General features: G+C 32.0%; 1 protein-coding gene across 1 annotated transcript; it reads right to left on the bottom strand.

The window, feature by feature from the left end:
- Positions 1–689: 689 nt before the first annotated feature.
- On the bottom strand, positions 690–18,505 carry LOC111707472 (uncharacterized). The gene is made up of 19 exons (XM_023480582.1): positions 18,413–18,505; positions 17,408–17,458; positions 17,126–17,180; positions 15,913–15,977; positions 15,363–15,446; positions 12,665–12,747; positions 12,324–12,438; positions 11,397–11,488; positions 10,258–10,339; positions 9,825–9,913; positions 9,268–9,320; positions 8,126–8,204; positions 7,223–7,327; positions 6,708–6,746; positions 5,847–6,007; positions 4,794–4,921; positions 3,608–3,664; positions 2,794–2,855; positions 690–860 (listed from the first exon to the last, which is right to left on the bottom strand). The coding sequence occupies exons 1-19, from the start codon at positions 18,470–18,472 to the stop codon at positions 782–784; spliced, it is 1,539 nt and encodes a 512-aa protein (XP_023336350.1). The 5' UTR covers positions 18,473–18,505; the 3' UTR covers positions 690–781.
- Between the last annotated feature and the right edge of the window lie 188 nt (positions 18,506–18,693).

Below are 18,693 nucleotides of genomic sequence, written 5' to 3' on the forward strand. Positions count from 1 at the left end.
CAAACAGACAAACAGACAAGCCAAATTTATATATAGATATAAGAACAGTTTGTTTTTATTTCTATTTTGTTTCTATTTTACCTTCTCAAATAATCTTGTTTTGTTTCATAAGTGCGTAAATACTTAAAAATTGACATTGATATGAAATCAGGTAATTGTCCCAAAACCAGGATATGCTCCGAAAACGCGACCAGAGCTTAAATCCAGTTATTGTTTAAAAATAGGGATATGTTCGAAAATGAAATCAAGAATCATCAAAAACTAATTCTCACACCTCATTATTAGTTTAAAATTGACATTTATTGTTTCAATATAAAGTTTTAGCCATTTTTTTAAAAATAAATATATGATATAATTTTGGTCTACTCGTCTTGGATTTAAAGATATTCACTCTTGAAAAAGATAACTTTGCAGATTTGGCCCATTTCTAACACTCAATGTTAGAAATGGGCCAAGTGTTAGTTTTGGAACTAATATCCCCTGCACTTGTCTAAGTCACTAGGATAATCTTCTTGAGAGTTTCATCAACTATTCACATTGGTATTCTAAAATCCTTAACTAAGGTACAAAATAAAAAATTCCGGTTTTTAACAACAGCAAATTTGAAAATCCAGAAAAGATAAAATGGCCGTAATTAACGGCGATATCTTCAACATAGCTTCTCAGATAAAGGTAAAAAATTACTGTTTCTGTGTCCGACTTTTATTCGGAACACATAAAGTCTATCAAGACATGAGGACTGTCTTGAATGCTTGAATGATGAATGTCTGGACTCGTGAGATTAATCTTCATCTGATGAAATCAGATCAACATATTCTATAGTGTTGGAGGGGGCTGAACGCAAGGGTACCAAAGTGGGCCTACAAACAATATATTTTAATTTTTAGCATTTTAATTTATTTATTTTTAACGTGTTGCAATACATCGAATCATTGTAAGAAAAGTAATTGGCGGTCGAAGATAGATGGATATGATTCTGATTAATACTAGGTTGGTATTGCCCTCTTCCCACATACAGTGTACCATTTAATTGTAAACCCCCTTCCCATTCCAGTTAGAGTGATCCCCCTACTCCCATATTGTGGGTTTCATATTTCAAAATGAAGTGTTCCAAATCCCCATAAGTGTTCCATATTCTGATATTGAGTGTTCCATATTCCAATTGGTTCAGTTACATTTGCCATAATACTTTTGCCATAATTACAATTCCCATAAAAACTTTTGCCCTAAGTAACACTAGCCATAAGTTACACTTGCCATAATTACTTTTGCCATAATTTTCTAACTTTTACAAAGATATCAATCTAATTATTTTTTCTATAAATGCGCTAAATTTTCACATGAAATTCCCAACTTTAGTTTTCTAACAATGCTACTGGGAGAGATATTGAACACTATAATACTTGAAGATAGAGCTTGGTGAAGAATCAATGACAATACAATACTTTTCCAATAGAGCGGTATCTTAACCTTATATACTGCTCATGAGCTGTCCCTCATCTAGATTTCTAACAATGCTACTGGGAGAGATATTGAACACTATAATACTTGAAGATAGAGCTTGGTGAAGAATCAATGACAATACAATACTTTTCCAATAGAGCGGTATCTTAAATTTACTGCTCATGAACTGTCCCTCATCTAGATTTCTAACAATGCTACTGGGAGAGATATTTAACACTATAATACTTGAAGATAGAGCTTGGTGAAGAATCAATGACAATACAATACTTTTCCAATAGAGCGGTAGCTTAAATTTACTGCTCATGAACTGTCCCTCATCTAGATTTCTAACAATGCTACTGGGAGAGATATTGAACACTATAATAATTATAGAAAGAGCTTGGTGAAGAATCAATGACAATACAATACTTTTCCAATAGAGCAGTAGCTTAAATTTACTGCTCATGAACTGTCCCTCATCTAGATTTGTTAATTAAAGGCACAAAAGTTATAATTGTAGTTGTTCAATAAAAAAATGTATGGATGTCAATTATAACTATAATTAATTGTAATGATGGCAAGTGTAACTTATGGCAAGTGCTAGTTATGACAAACGTATATTGGCAAATGTAATTTAGCCTTCCCATAATAAGTGTTTCATTTTCCCATAATAAGTCTTTCATTTTCCCATATTAAGTGTTTCATATTCCCATATTTAGTGTTTCCTTTTCCCATATTAAGTGTTTCATTTTCCCATAATAAGTGTTTCATTTTCCCATATCAAGTGTTTAATATTCCCATATTAGGCGTTTCATATTCCCATATTGAGCGACGAGCGTGACATATTCACATATTGGGCGTTTCATAATCTCATATTAGGTGTTCCATATTCCCATATATCCGATATTGAGTGTTCCATATATCCCATATTAAATATTCCTTATATACATATTGGGCGTTTCATAATCCCATATTAGGTGTTCCATATTCCTAAATATCCGATATTAAGTGTTCCATATATTCCATATTTAGTGTTCCATATATTCCATATTAAATTTTCCATATATCCCATATTAAGTGTTCCATAAATCCCATATTAAGTGTTCCATGTATCCCATATTAAGTGTTCCATATATCCCATATTAAGTATTCAATATTCACATATTGGGCGTTTCTTATTCTCATATATCCGATATTAAGTGTTCCATATATTCCATATTAAGTCTTCCATATATTCCATATATCCCATATTAAGTGTTCCATGTATCCCATATTAAGTGTTCCATATATCCCATATTAAATGTTCCATGTACCCCATGTTAAGTGTTCCATATATCCCATATTCCTTACTTGTATTCAGTTTGATGTATTTCGTCTATTGGTTGATAAACTCCAACTTGAATTGTCCGAACCTTCAAATCAAATATTCGTTTAAAATTAACTACATGAAATATCATTTGGCAAAACTAAACCAGGTCAAAACTTAATGTTGGGAATTTGAATAGACAAATCTGATTAATTTAACAGGATCAAAACAATTTATAAATTTATATAACATACAAGGGGGGGAGATGATTAAGATTTATGGAAAATTTAAGATTTTAACAAATATCGTCAAAAATTAAGAACAAACTTGAGAACATTTTCCAATATTAAGATTTTTAAGAAAATGTTTTTGATATTTTAAAAAATTTAAGATTTTAAAGAAATTTTTTTTAAATCCCACAAAAATTGGGGCAATTATTCATAAAACTCCTAATAAGATAAATTTTTTCTTCTTATTTTTGAAGGTATCACAAGATTTTTGCTGAAAATGTTGAACAAAATAGTTTTAGGTGAAAAAAATTTAAGAACACTTTAAGAACTCCCCCCCCCCCTCCCCCAGATAAAGAACATTTAGAAAGTATTGCTCTTTTTAAGCAAAATTTTAGATTCAATAACAGGGGGCAACTATGTTAAAACTAACAAGTTTTTTCATCTTAAAAATCTTATTAAATAAGAAGTATCAAATACTTAGAATATATAAAATAAGTCTGAAAAGTATCCAAAAACTATGAAATTTACTTAAAATTTATTTATTTTCCCCAATTATACGATAAAAATTGGACAATTCAAGAGTATTATGTTTAAAAGTATGTTACTCAAATCTATGAATATTAATTTCCTTAGAACTGTTCTGCAGATTTCCAGGTCCAGCTCTACATTCTGTACTAGGGGTACACTAAACATTCATCAGATACAAGGATCAATAAATGGATAAATGGAGGAAAGGAAAGGTGAATGAATAAATGCAAGAAGTATAAAAAGACGAAAGGGTCATTCCATGTCAAGTCAGCCACCTGCTGGATGGTATGTCACAGATTTAGCTAAAATTTTGCATATAATTTGGGATAGAAAAAAACTCTTGGGGGCCAAAGATGAGCGTTCTGAGACCTCCGAGGCTTCGTAAAGTTTCCGATATTTCGGGATGCATGCATGTATGGCTAGTTTTTAAATATTTCAGTAAAGGTCTATTTTTACACCTCAGATATTTGTCTTAGGTTTGGGTCGAATTATTACGCATACCCCCACTGCTAAATGGCTGTTTTCTAACCCCTTCCTTTTGGCAATGTAAAAATATATAAGAAAAATCAACACAATCGGAAATGGTACACATCCTCAAACGGAGGATGAAAATAAAGTAATGCAATTATGACCGTTAAAAAACATTTTAATGATATTTTTTTCTTTAAAAACCAAATTACAAGCTTGTGATTACCTATTAAAAACTGAAAATTTTTAGAGCTATCTTCAAAAACAAAAAGTTAGAACCATTTGAAATAAGGAGGCCGTCCTCGAAATCCCGAAATATCGGAAACTTTACGGAGCCATATCTCCGACCTCGGATGTCTCAGAATACTCATCTTCGGGTTCCGGGATTTTTTTTTCATATATTCCAAATTGTATGCAAAATTTCAGCAAACTCTGTGACATGCCAGGTGGCTGACTTGACATGGAATGACCCGAAAGGAAGGATGAAAGGATGAATTAACGGATGAAAGAAAGCATGGATAAATAAATGAAAGAATAAGAGAAAGAAAGAAAGGCTGTAAAGACAAAAGAAAGAATGACAGGATGAATATTGAATAGGTGCATGAATGAATAAACGAGTTTAAAAGTAAACATAAATATAAAACGAAGGATGAAAGGTCGAATGCGGAATGGAAGATGGTGAAAGAACAAAAAATGAAAAAAAAACAAGATTGAAAGGAATTAATGACCCAATCCTTGATTAATCAATTTTACCCCAAATATTCTTTAAGTTTTGATAAATATTTAGCTTTTCTCTTAAAATATATAAAAATATTTACCTTTGATTGAAAATCAACTTCTATGTCACTATCACTGAGTGTAATATCATCTATAGGGATAAATACAGGAGTCAGGGGCTGAGCACTTGTATATTTAGGTTCCTCACCAGGAGCAGCTTCCTTCTGCTCTAAATATATATTTTTTTAAATGCAAAATATTTAGGAGCTGAATCTGGATCTGTTCTTTTACAGAACGGATCCAAACTACCTTTTTGGGGATTGGACTGCTACCTATTTGGAATTTGACGGCTCCCTATTTGGAATTTGACAGCTACTTAGTTGGTATAGGAAAGCTATCTATTTAAGATTTGAGAACTGTGAACTTTTTTGGAATATTGGAAAACTGCCAATTTTAGGATTGCACAAATACCTATATTGGTTTGAACATCTACCTATTTGGGAATAAGAAATTCCTATTAGAATTGGGCAATTACCTATTAGCATTGGAATACTACATATGAAACTGGACGACTACCTATTGGGATTGGACAACTACTTATTTCGGATCGGACAACTACCTATTTGGGATTGCACAACTAATTATTTCATATTTGTGAATGTCTAAATTCCTAACTGGGGATTGGACACTATCTTTTATTGGGATTGGCATTTAGACTACAACTTTTTGGAAAAATAAAAAAGAATTTGAAAATATGTACCCATCTGGAATATTTAGGATTAAACACTACCTACTATAAATTACCTACTAATTACCTACTAATTACCTACTAATTACCTACTAATTACCTATCACTGCATATTAAAATTGGACGACTTCCGATTTTGGATTGGAATATTACTTAATTGGGATTTGACAGCTACCTATTTGGGATGGGTTAACTAACTCTTTGAGATTGGACAACTACTTAATTGGGAATGATCTTGAATTCCTAACTGAGGTTGGGCAATTCCTTATTTGGGATTAATCCACTAACTTTTTTGGGGATTGACATTAAGATTACAACCTTTTGGGATTGAATAGTTACCTATTTAGGATTGAACAACTTTCGTAATTTGGAATAAACAGCTACTTATTTATGAATTAACAACTACCTATTTGGGATTGAATGGCATCCTCGAACGGGAAGAAGTCAACCTCCACCAAGTTCTTCTTCTTCCTTCCTCTCTTCTTCTTGTTCGAAGCTTCCACCTGAGTTGCCTCGTGGTAAATCTGCATTTTCTCCTCAACCATCTTCCGAGGCAAAACATTCAAACTTAACATATTAAAAAGATTAAAACCCTATTATTTTTAGTCTTTGTCAGTGATAATTTAGGATTAAAAATATGTTTTTGTTATTAAAATGTCTTAAAAAAGAGGAGTTTCTTAAAAATTGAGAAAGGACTTGTCGTGTTTGACCTTTGAAATAGTTTGCAGCATTCATTTGGAAACATTCCTTTCTTAATTGTCAGGAAATCTAGCTTTTTAAAGTATATTACTGAAGTGCAGATTTGTTCATGAAACTTGAAGAAACATTTTAAGATAATACTTTCAAGCACAATTGACACTGAATATCCAACACGGTGTCTTACATCATATTGAATTTCATAATAAAAAAAGCTCACATTCCATGTACATCGAATGTCAATAATTAGTGTAGATGAAGTTAACAAGTTTCTGAGAACCTTTAACTGATCAATAAGATTGGAAGATATTGTCGTTTTTCTAGGTCAGAATTGTTTTTCTGATAATTCAAATGTATGCAGTAGAAATGCGCAAGTCACTTTTGTAGAGAAACCAAAATTGAAAACTTTCAGTTTTTAAATTTTTAAACATTGGTATCTATTTCATACTTGATCAATTAAAGGGTTTGAGGATGTTGTGAATCCTGTATAGCCCTGGAGGTTTAATTGAAATTACGCGTACACTCCCTTTATGAGGCTAGGTAAATAATTAATTTAACTACAATCACTTACCTTAGGAATAATTTTCTTTGTTCACATTTCCTCCAAAGTCTAAAATTAAAAAAATATTTTGAAAAGAAACAGCTTACCGTGAAGTAAGACGAACATTAAAAATAACATTTCTACAAGAGAGTGTTAAACGATTAACAAAATTCTCCATAAAAAAATGCGTCGACAACTTCGCTTTGCTGTCTGGAACTGGAAACAATAACAAATTTCAAACTATTTTGGCTCGTCTTGGCTTTAACAAATATAAAACGGCTCTTTTTGAGAAAAAAACGCTCTTTTAATCTACTTTTGTAATTAGAAAAATCTATTTAAATTAAGTGTAAAAAAAACTAGGGTCGTTAAAAAACTAAGTTAAAGTTAAGACAACTCGAAATGAGAAGGCAAGAGATGAAAATGAGTGAACCGCAATAAAACAACGGGTTTTGTGATATTTAAAGGCTGCAACCAATGAATCACTAGCGCTGTGTGTGTGTGCCAATTCTCGCTCAAACCTCTTCAAGGTGTATAAAAATGTATACCTGAGCGCTTTTTGATTGAGTCCATTATTAATATCCATTAATCTTCGTTTTCTTAGATAAGATGATGAAAATGTGTAAAGATGAACATACTCTGCACTCCGTTTCCTAAACAATACTAATTGAATTTAAGTCTTTTCTTTTCAATCATACAATTATAGTTTTAATGTGCTGATTTCAAGCAATACTTTATTCTTTAAACATACGATTTAAAAAAATCGCCAATTTTTCTGCACATTGGTGGATTTCAAAAAAAAGATTAAAAAGACATTTTTTAAGCAAATCTTTCAATTTCAACTGTCCATAAACCAACCTTACCGCAGGCAATGTAAGTCACCACAAAAAATAGACCTATTCCAATATTTGCATTAGTTTGGTGAGTTTGAATAAATAAATCATTATTGTTATTATTATTATCAGAAGACAGCCCTGCATTCAAAGAACTAGGGGTTGGGGCTCCTAACCGCCAAAATGTATCCCTTCATGGGATTATGGCCATTTTCTTGCCTCTGTTCATGTGTAGTGTGGTTTATTGAAACCCCATTACTTTGTCCTTTGTACTCATGGTGTCTCTCCCATATAGACTTTGTTTACGTAGTCACTGTCCTATTGAGGTTTCGTTATATATAGTGTTCTATGGGCACCCAGCACCCGACCTATGTGTTGACCCATTTACTCGCAATGATTAACAACTTTTCATGGGTCTGTTAAATTACATGCACTCAAAAAACATAGCTCAACGCTGATGCTTGCAACCTTGCAACTTTTCAGGCATTTAATTGAGTTTATTCACATCTATTCAGGGGCTTGTTATATTACCCGCAATCTAAAAACATTGTTCGAAATCTTAAGATCTAAAATGATATTAGTGACAGTACTAGATTAAGTATGTAATTCCCTATGTACCTGTTCGTTTTATAAACATTAGGATATTTATTTCTATTCTCTGTATACGCATTGGAGGTCTTCAGGGCTGAGATTGTCCCTAAACATTTAAAAAATTTAATTTCTTAGACTTTTATACTTAATTCTACAATTAGGGTTTCCAAAAAAAATTTCGTTGAACGAAATTGGCGGAAATGAACGAATGAAATTGGGCGAATTTTTTTCAAAATTTTCGCGAATTTTCGAACTCATTTTTGTTCGATAAAATCAATTTTTTTCCATTTCGCATCAAGAAGATTGAAGGATTTCTGACGGAGTTTTTGGTGAGGTTGGGGTGAGGGGGGGGGGGAATGTGTCTCACATTTTCATGTTATTTTATAGATTAGGTAAACTAGCAGATAATCTCAGGAAAACCATAATTTCTAATATATATATAAAAATCAGTGATTTTCTGCATTTCTTTAAATTCACATCTAGTAAAGGTGCTTGATGTTGGAACCTAGAATATACGAAAACTTTCACCAAAATGAACGAATATTTTCGTCTTCGTTGGCTGCACGAAATTTTCCTCTTAATGTCTTAAAAAAATAGTAAAATAAAGTTTACATTTCGAAAAAAATAGAACGAAAACTGAAATATTTTAACGAAAACGTTCGCCAAAATGATCGAAACTTTTCGTTTTCCTTGGCTGAAACCTTAAATTGGATACTTTTGGTTAATAAAGCTAAGTTGGTTCTTAACGCGTTAATTCCCCTTCCCCCATTAAAATAACTTAAAACCGTTTGGTTTCATATTTATTTGTAATCAACTCTAGGTACTGCAATTTATACATGGTTACCCACAAAGGATGAGCCTTTATAGACGATTGTACTGAATTTTAAACGGTGTTTTTTTTCCATCTACAGTTACAGTTAACAGTTGCAGGAACTGTTAACTGTGGGTAACCCTGTATTATGACGAGTCGTCATTGACGACCAATCAGAAGAGAGGATACATCTTCTCTCGACCAATAATAGATTTGATACGATAATCCAGCAGATACAAAATTAGAGGATTTTCGCTTATTTTAATATGTATTCCTTATAATTCTGAAGCTCTATCCCAACCAAAATTTCCAACCTCTCTGGACATCTAGGGTTAGATTTCACTACGACCAAACTAACCTGGACATTTGGTTTCTTGCTGCTGGATATAGTCCTGGGCACTCATATATCCCCTGGAATACAATATTATATTCATCTAGCGTAAACGTCGCTTCGCTATGAAAATTCCAGTAGTTCAAGCGAGTTTCTAATTCAAAATTTGAGGCAAATCAGTCAGTCCCCGAGTTACGATTATACATTCAAAAGAACAATCATGAGATTCAATTCTAATTCTATATCTATGAAAACCAAATAAAATACAATTTTACAATTTTAGCTTTTTAGATAAAATTTAAACTGAAGTGTGACTTTAGTGTGAATTGTCACTTTAGATCGACAATTTAAGATTTTTCAGATATTTCCGTTTTTCTTTACTGAATTTCCAATTTTTTTTGAGGAAACATTTTTAATTTTCGACCAATCATCCTCAAGGTCCTTCAAAAGTGGCCTTCAGCAGTTTTGACCTTTATCAGAAACAACAATTACAAACCAGCTAATAAAAGGACAGAGCCAACTTATATAAATGTTCTTATTACCCCCTTTCAATTTTACCGAACACTCCCTTTAAAGATACGAACCTGACGGAGGGATTCTGTTGGTCTAGATGTAGCCTGGAGCTGGTTGTTATATATATACCGAGGGGGGAAGAAACTTCGATTTCCATGAACTAAACATAATGGGAAGTAAGTAAGATCTTAATTCTTCAAAATCCAAAATTAAATTAAATAATGTTTGGGAAATGTGGGGGGAGGGGAGGGAGAATAATTTGAAAGATTAAAAGAAAATCTTCAGATTTATTTTTAGTGGTATAGATTTTGAAGAAAGAGGGGTGAAAACTCTTCCATTAAACGATAACAACCTTAAAAACATTTCCCACATCTGAGAAAAAAAAAAAATTTCAAGAAAATTATTTTTCTTTCATCTCTTAAATGTAACTATACGCACAACAATTCTACAAATATAAATAAAAGAATAAAATAAAATAAGATGGTTTAGAAAATATTAACCTACCTTCTCATAACTTAAAGCTCTAGGTCTCTCTGAATCCCTGAGTTTACGAGATGAAGTAACTTTAGAACCTCGAGCCTTCAACCTACAATCAGGACATAAGTCAATTTAAAAAAGCATTTTTGTTGGAATAAATAAATTTTGGATTTGAAAACCTAAGGATAAGAATCAGAATATGTAAAACTAGCTGAATTGCCCGGCGTTGCCCAGATTATTTCTAGTTATTCCCGGTCTTAAATTATGATTTTAGCTGAAGTGTCCGTGGGTTTTCCTCAAGAAATGTCATCCAATCTTATCCAGCAGTTTGGCCCGCGAACATATAAATGATCGAAAAGCTTTATTATATAAATGTAATTAGAAAAGCTTTATTATATTGATGTAATTAGAAAAGCTTTTTATTATAGATGTAATTAGAAAAAAAATTTATTTTATAGATGTAATTAGAAAAGCTTTATTATATAGATGTAATTAGAAAAGCTTTATATTATAAATGTAATTAGAAAAAAATTTATTATATAGATGTAATTAGAAAAGCTTTATTATGTAGATGTAATTAGAAAAGCTTTATTATATAGATGTAATTAGAAAAGCTTTATTATATTGATGTAATTAGAAAAGCTTTATTATATTAATGTAATTAGAAAAGCTTTATTATGTAGATGTAATTAGAAAAGCTTTATTATATAGATGTAATTAGAAAAGCTTCATTATATAGATGTAATTAGAAAAGCTTTATTATAGATGTAATTAGAAAAAAAATCATCAGAGGTTGAAACTTTTGTATTGCTAAGTCAGAAAACGTAAACCGTACATTTAGTGGTTTAAAGGATCAAGTTAATTACTGATCCTGATCCTTAATACTGAGGATTAGGATAAGGACGACACCCAGGATCAGGGATCATCTAGATGTTGATGATATAGATGGCGAGGACAGATTTGAGAAGGACCTATGCTCCTTGCTTGGATCCGGATCAACATGGTAAAATATCGACCAAAACAAAAGAAAAAAACCCATTTTGATCTTAAAACACGTTTATAGTTGTCAGAGAAATTAACATTTAGCAAGACTGAAAGAAATTTTCATGAGCTGAATTTTAAAATGGACCCAAACCACTAAATTTATGCATTATTTACTAATTAACCTGAGATAGGTAAGTAGAGGATCTGATTTAGTTGCATGTAAAGGTTTAGGTTCAATTATTACTTCAGCTCTACCACAATCCTTCTCATGTGCCTACAAAACAAAAATTAAAGGGACTGTTAGCGTATTTTAACATTTCTTAAAGTATAAAATCATGGTATACATTTTGTCTGTTCACCACAGAAAAATACAGCAATATTCCTTCTTAGATTGAACCAACCTGAGTTGAGAAGATCATGCCAATAGATTATTGGCCAACTGAACGATTTTAAAGAAAAGTTGCGAAGTTTTCTGTCAAGAATCGCGCATTTTACTGATTTTACTATTTTATTGATTGTTAACAAATAAATATCTGTTTGAAATGTAATTTGTAATCTTTGTGTTATTCAAATTTTCCTATTCAAATGGTACCAGTCGAATCTTGGCCTTAATATCAATGATGGATTGGATACATATTAAAAAAAAATAAAATCACAGCTTTTTCATAAACAGTCTAGTAGCTTGTGGATTTCGAGAGAGAATGCAAATCAAATCAATTACTACTTACTACGAGGAATCACTTACTACTAGAAATTGCAAAGAAATACTTACTACTAGGAAAAAAAACCAACTAATTGTTTTAGCAAGAATTATTACAATGAACTACTTTAAACTAAAAATCACTAAGATTATAGCTAATGACTAAGATTACTAAGATTACAGCTCACTGACAGAAAAAACAAATAACTACTTGCAATCAGGAATTTAAATAAACCATATGCTACCAAGTATCACAATGAATCTCTTACTACAAGGATTCATCAAGAAATACTTAATTACAACTAAGAATCACAAATAACTACTTACTACTAGGAATAACAAAAAACTAACTTACTGCTAGGAATCAAAAATACGTAATTACTAATAGGAAAAATCACAAAATACTTACTATAAGGGTTGGAAGAGAATCGAAATCCTTATCACAAGTATCACAAAGGTAAATATCAGCATAGGTGGACATAGCAGGGTCACTAGTATTATCAGACTTATTCCACAGCAATCGCCTGAATAATTAAAGTCATAATAATGATACTTTGATACTTAAAATCAAAAAAGTTGCACACCAGTTATATACTTTCTTGAAACCCCCCCCCCCCCCTCCCTGGGTCTCCTGCCTATATTGTTTAAAATGTATTTTTATGGGGTTTTCAAGTTATTTTGAATTGAAATTTATTCTAGAAAAAAAGGTTTTAAAAAAGAGAGAAAACTTTGGATTTTACTTTCACTTACTTTGAGTCCAAGGTTTTGAGAGGAGATTTGGCACTAAATGTATTGAGCTTTGGTTTTCGTACATTCTGATGTTTATCATAATCCTAGAACAAAATAAGATGAAAATTACTTTGCTGAATAGTTTATTAGGTGATTAAATGATTAGCTGACTAGTTGGTTGGATGGCTAGTTGGTTAACTGGTTAGTTGGTTAGCTGGGTAGTTGGTTAGATGGCTAGTTGGTTAGCTGGCTAGTTGGTTAACTGGCTAGTGGTTAGCCGACTAGTTGGTTAGCTGGCTAGTTAGTAAGCTGGCTAGATGTGTAGCTGGCAAGTTTGTTAGCTGGCTAGTTATTTAGCTTACTAGTTAGTTAGCTGGCAAGTTGATTAGCTAGCTAGTTGGTTAGCTGACTAGTTGGTTAGCTGGCTAGTTATTTAGCTGGCTAATTAGTTAGCTGACTAGTTGGTAGGCTGGCTAGTTTGTTAGCTGGCTAGATGGCTAGCTGGCTAGTTAGTTAGCTGACTAGTTGTTTAGCTGACTAAATGGTTAGCTGGCCAGTTGTTTAGCTGACTAGTTGCTTAGCTGGCTAGTAGGTTATCTGGCTAGTGGGTTAACTGGCTAGTGGTTAGCTGACTAGTTGGTTAGCTGGGTTAGCTGGCCAGTTGTTTAGCTGACTAGTTGGTTAGCTGGCTAGTTGGTTAGATGGCTAGTCAAGTTAGTTAGCTGGCTAGATAGTTAGCTGACTAGTTGGTTAGCTGAATAGTTGGTTAGCTGGCTAGTTGGTTAGCTGGCTAGTTGGTTAGCTGGCTAGTTTGTTAGCTGACTAGTTGGTTAGCTGGCTAGTTGGATAGTTGGTTCACATAGATCCGTCTCGGTATGGCTTGTGATGTAATTTTTCAGTTCAGAAAAAAGGAAACAAGACGGCAAATATAAAAGAAAATAAGATCAACTCCTATCAACAGATTTATATTAGAATAGATTATCAATTCAAAATTTGGGAACTTAAATCGTCTTATATCAAGGGTGGCCAAAACTTTTTTGAAAAAATCCGTACATTTTCAGAAGAAATCCGCACAATTTTTGAAAAAAAATCCATACAATTTTCAAAAAACAAATCCGTACAATCCGTACATTTTTTAGCAAAAATCCGTACATTTTTTTAAAAATCCATACAATCAGTACGATTTTAGAACAAATCCCTGCAATCTGTACATTTAAGAAAAATAAAACCATTTTTGAAAATATTATTCAACACTGTCTCACCCCCCACATTCCCCACCACCTCTTTCTCCCCCCCATCTTTCCCTCAGCAACCAATGATGTTCCCTCTAACAACCTATATTCATGGTAGTAAAAACTACTGTAGGTCTTTGAATGCTTTGGATGAGAACCCGGAAATAAGAAAAAATAAGATCAACTGGTTTTTGAAACGAAGCCTAATTAATCTGGCAGAATTCACAGCTTATAATAACAAAAGTCTACCACATAAGGTTGCAAAGATATAAAAACTTAAACATTATTATTAAACACTAGAGAGCTGGAGAACTAGAGAACTTGAGAACTAGAACACTAGAGAACGAGAGAACGAGAGAATCAGAGAACCAGAGAACCAGAGAACTAGAGAACTAGATAATAGAGAACTAGATAACTAGAGAACTAGAGAACTAGAGAACTAGAAAACTAGATAACCAGAGAACCAGAGAGAGAACCAGAGAACCAGAGAACCAGAGAACCAGAGAACCAGAGAACCAGAGAACCAGAGAACCAGAGAACCAGAGAAACAGAGAACCAAGAACCAGAGAACTAGAGAACTAAAGAGCGTTGATTCTAATTTTTAAAACTGTTTAGATCGGTGTGAATTAGGCCATTTAACAAACAAACGATTAAGTTATAATTAGAAAGAGTGGAGTGTAGATTTAGGATCTAATATAATTAAAATTAGCGTGGTACAGTGGTTGCACACTCAATGAAAAGAAAGTTAATATTAAACTAAAAATGAAAAGATTTACAGATAAACGGAAGAAACCTGAGAGGATGTTCTCAGATCTGATAAAGAGACAGATAGATAAATAGATAAACAGACAGACAGATAGATAGACAGATAAATAGACAGAGAAACAGATAGACACATACACATATAGATAAACAGAGAGACAGATAGGATATATAAACAGATAGATAAAAAGATAGATAAACTGACATGCAGATAGATAGACAGATAGCTAGAAATATAGCTAGACATATAGCTAGACATATAGCTAGACAGATAGCTAGACAGATAGTTAGACAGATAGATAGACAGATAGCTAGACAGTTAGCTAGACAGATAGACAGATAGATTAACATATTCTCAAATGAACACTTCTGGAACATATTCTCAAATGAACACTTCTGGGACATATCTCGAAAATTATGAATGAATTTTAATTGTCAATTGAAACATTAATCAATCTAATATTATTTAGAATGCAGAAAATAAGTTAAACTAACCTCATTTTGACGAGAATTTTTTTTTTTAAATTTTCATAGAAAATTTGCTGAAATGAGTGAAAATAAAAAAACGGTCTATATCCAGGATAAAAATCCGTACAATCCGTACAATATGAAAAAAAATCCGTACAATCCGTACATTCCGTACAATTTTAGGGTTACCTGTACAATCCGTACATTTTGGCCACCCTGTATATCACCATTTCTAATGACTAAATAACTTTCTTTACCTGGTTTTCACTACGGAAGGTGACCAAGAGTTTTTTATCCTTTTTTTTGTGGAGAGATCTTGTTCCATCCTTGTTATCCACAACCTAGAGATAACATAGAGATTATGTATTAGAAATAACAAGATTAATAGAGATAACAAAATTATTACAAATATCGAGATTAAAAGATATAATAAGATTATTACAGATAACAAGTTTATTAGAGATAACAGGATTTTCACAAATAACAAGATTGTTACAGATAACAAGATTCATAGTAAAAGAGATAACATGATTATTAGAGATAAAAACAATTAATTATAGTAGGACTTTAGTATGAACTGTTGATAATCTATGATGAATAGAGATTGAAATTGATAAGACACTGCACGGGAACTTCTGTATTAGCGATTTAATGTTTAATCTGTATAAAAAAAGATGACTTGTACTTTTAAACAATATTTACAAGAATTAACTTTAACTCTTTAACCACAAATGATGAATGTCGCCTTAATGCTTTTTGGAGAGATCCAAACCAATTCAAAAGATCTGATATATTTATTTTTATTACCTCAAGATTTTCTACTCCTCCTGTATATTCAACTAGTTTTCTACAGAATTCAACTAAAAACTCGCCTACAAACAAACAAACAAACATGAATTAAACAATTAAAAACTTATTTCCTTAAAAAAGTTTAGCAACTTCGCTCATAAGTCTAAACTTGCCTGAGCTTGTCCAAACTTGTAAAATCTGGCCTTAATTGCCATGCAAATCTTGTATAATCTGGCATTATCTCGCCAAATCTTGTATAATCTGGCATTATCTCGCCAAATCCAATCGTGTTATCTTTAGTCCTATTCCTGTCTAAACTTATTTTATCTAATCTTGTCTAATCTTGTCTAATCTTGTCCAATTTTATCCTATCATGCTCAATCTTGACTAATCTTGTCTGATCTTGTCTAATCTTGGTCAACCTCTCAAATTATGTCGGATCTTGTAAAATCTTGTCTTATCTTGCCAAATTTTGTCAATTCTTGTGCGATCTTGTCAAATCTTGTCTAATCAATAATCATGTCAAATCTTGTCTTGTCTTAATTCTTGTCTTATTCTTGTCCAATCTTGTGCAATCTTGTGCAATCTTGTGGAATCTTGTGCAATATTGTGCAATCTTTTGCAATCTTGTGCAATCTTCAATCTTGAGCAATCTTGCCCAATTTTGTGCAATCCTGTCTTATATTGTCTATTCTTGTCTAATCTTGTTAAACCTTGTCAAATCTTGTGCAATCTTGTCTAATCTTGTCTAATCTTGTAAAATCTTTTCTTATCTTGCCCGATCTTGTCTAATCTTGTCTTATTCTTGTCTCATCTTGTCTTATCTTTTCTAATCTTGTGCAATCTTGTCTTATCTTATCTAATCTTGTGCAATCTTGTCTCATCGTGTCTTATCTTTTCTAATCTTGTGCAATCTTGTCTCATCTTGTCCTATCTTACGGTCTTACCTAATCTTTTCAGATCTTATAAAAACTTCAATATATATCAATGTGTGAAATTTGAATCTTTCACAATCAATAATTTCTTCTGGGGCCTAATTTAAGGACTTTGTACAGCCTACCGTCGGTTTAGATTTGAATCACTGATTCTTCCTTAATCTTGAATTAGAATCAGTGATTCAAATTTGAACCGGCAGTAGGTAGTTAAGCGACGTAGCTCAAATTCATAAATTCGGTACCCAAATAAAGTTTTAAAAAGTATGTTTTTCAATGTTTTAAAAATTTAAACTTACATTTATGATGTTTGTAACATCTTCTAATCGCATTTTTCAATCGCAAACTTAAAATCTAAATACAAGTATATTCAATAAAATAATAGATCAATTAAATAATATTAAAAATTAAAAAACAATAACAATTAAAAATATAGTAACAAAAATGATAAGAAAGGAGGCAGAGGATTGCAGGAAGGGGTTGGTATCTGGTAGCATTCGTGCTATAAGCAAGGCATAATAGAAATATAGATAACAATTTGTTTAAAAAAAAACAGTTTTTTAATTGAAAAAATATCCTACCCGTCGGTGCTCTTTCTGTTTCCGTAAAATATCCTCGGAAAAGGTTAAATCCTAAAATATCCATGGAAAAGGTTAAATCCTAAAATATCCTCGGAAAAGGTTAAATCCTAAAATATCCTCGGAAAAGGTTAAATCCTAAAAAAAATTTCAAAATATTTAAAAACATTTTTTAGATATTTTAGACATTTTTAACACTGTATATCCGTGCTTAGGATCCCAGGCCATACACATTACACATAGCTTAACAAACACAAAAAAAAACAATGTTTATTGTTTATAATTATAAAAAATCAAATTGACTTCAAATAATATTTATCAAAGGTTATCATATGGGTAAATTAAATTTAATAACAAAACGGTAAAATATAATTATAAGCAGTGCTTAAAATCAGGATCCGTTGTATCCGCAAGATTTTGGCTTCCTGGATCCGGATCCGCAAAAACATGAAGATCCACATATCTGGATCCAAGGGGCAAAATATCAACTAAAAATTGAAGAAAAAAATGTTTACTCTCAAAACCCAAATCTGAACTTTTGAAAAGAGACTTGAAACTTCCTTGAAAACAATACAGCTACCATGAGTATTTCTTAAAAATGAGTAGTTGAGTACCACTATTGTTGCGTGCCGAAAATAAAAAGTTTCAGTAAGAGAGAATAGTGGTACTGCGCGTCACAGTGAATAATTGCATCTTGCTTTCTTGGATAGCAATATATAATATTCTGAAATTATCCAATGAACAAATATTACGATCCATGAACTTCATATTTAGTTACTCGGCAATTCAATCACTTTCAAAGGATTAACAACAGATCTTCAAATTTCTGAATAGCTCACAAAGTTTCAGCAAAAAGCAAAAAAAGCGAATATAGAAGGATTTTTTTTTCCAGATATAAAAAATCCGAAAATCTTGAACTGTGACTAGTGCACTCTCGGCCAATTAAAAGAAGTAGTTTAACTGGCCGTATCTAGTTTAACTACTTATGAATAAATAATAAAATATTACATCTGGCCACCAAGCCGGTCGGTCCAGAGAATCCAGGTCAGGGGGTTCACAACTGTTCATCTCACATTTTAAAACAAATCTAAACAATCGATATTAAAACAAGAACTATCCATAGCTAGCTAGTCATACAAGTAGGAGATATTTTTACTATTATAAACCTAATCAAATATTGGAGATAAATACGAAGTATAACAGTTAGCTGGTCAAATATGGGAGATATATACGGAAGTATGAGATATAGCTATTAGCTAGTTAGCTAGTCAAATATGGAAGATATATAC

Source organism: Eurytemora carolleeae, unplaced genomic scaffold (assembly GCF_000591075.1).
Source record: "Eurytemora carolleeae unplaced genomic scaffold, Eaff_2.0 scaffold797, whole genome shotgun sequence".
NCBI classification, from domain to species: Eukaryota; Metazoa; Arthropoda; class Copepoda; order Calanoida; family Temoridae; genus Eurytemora; species Eurytemora carolleeae.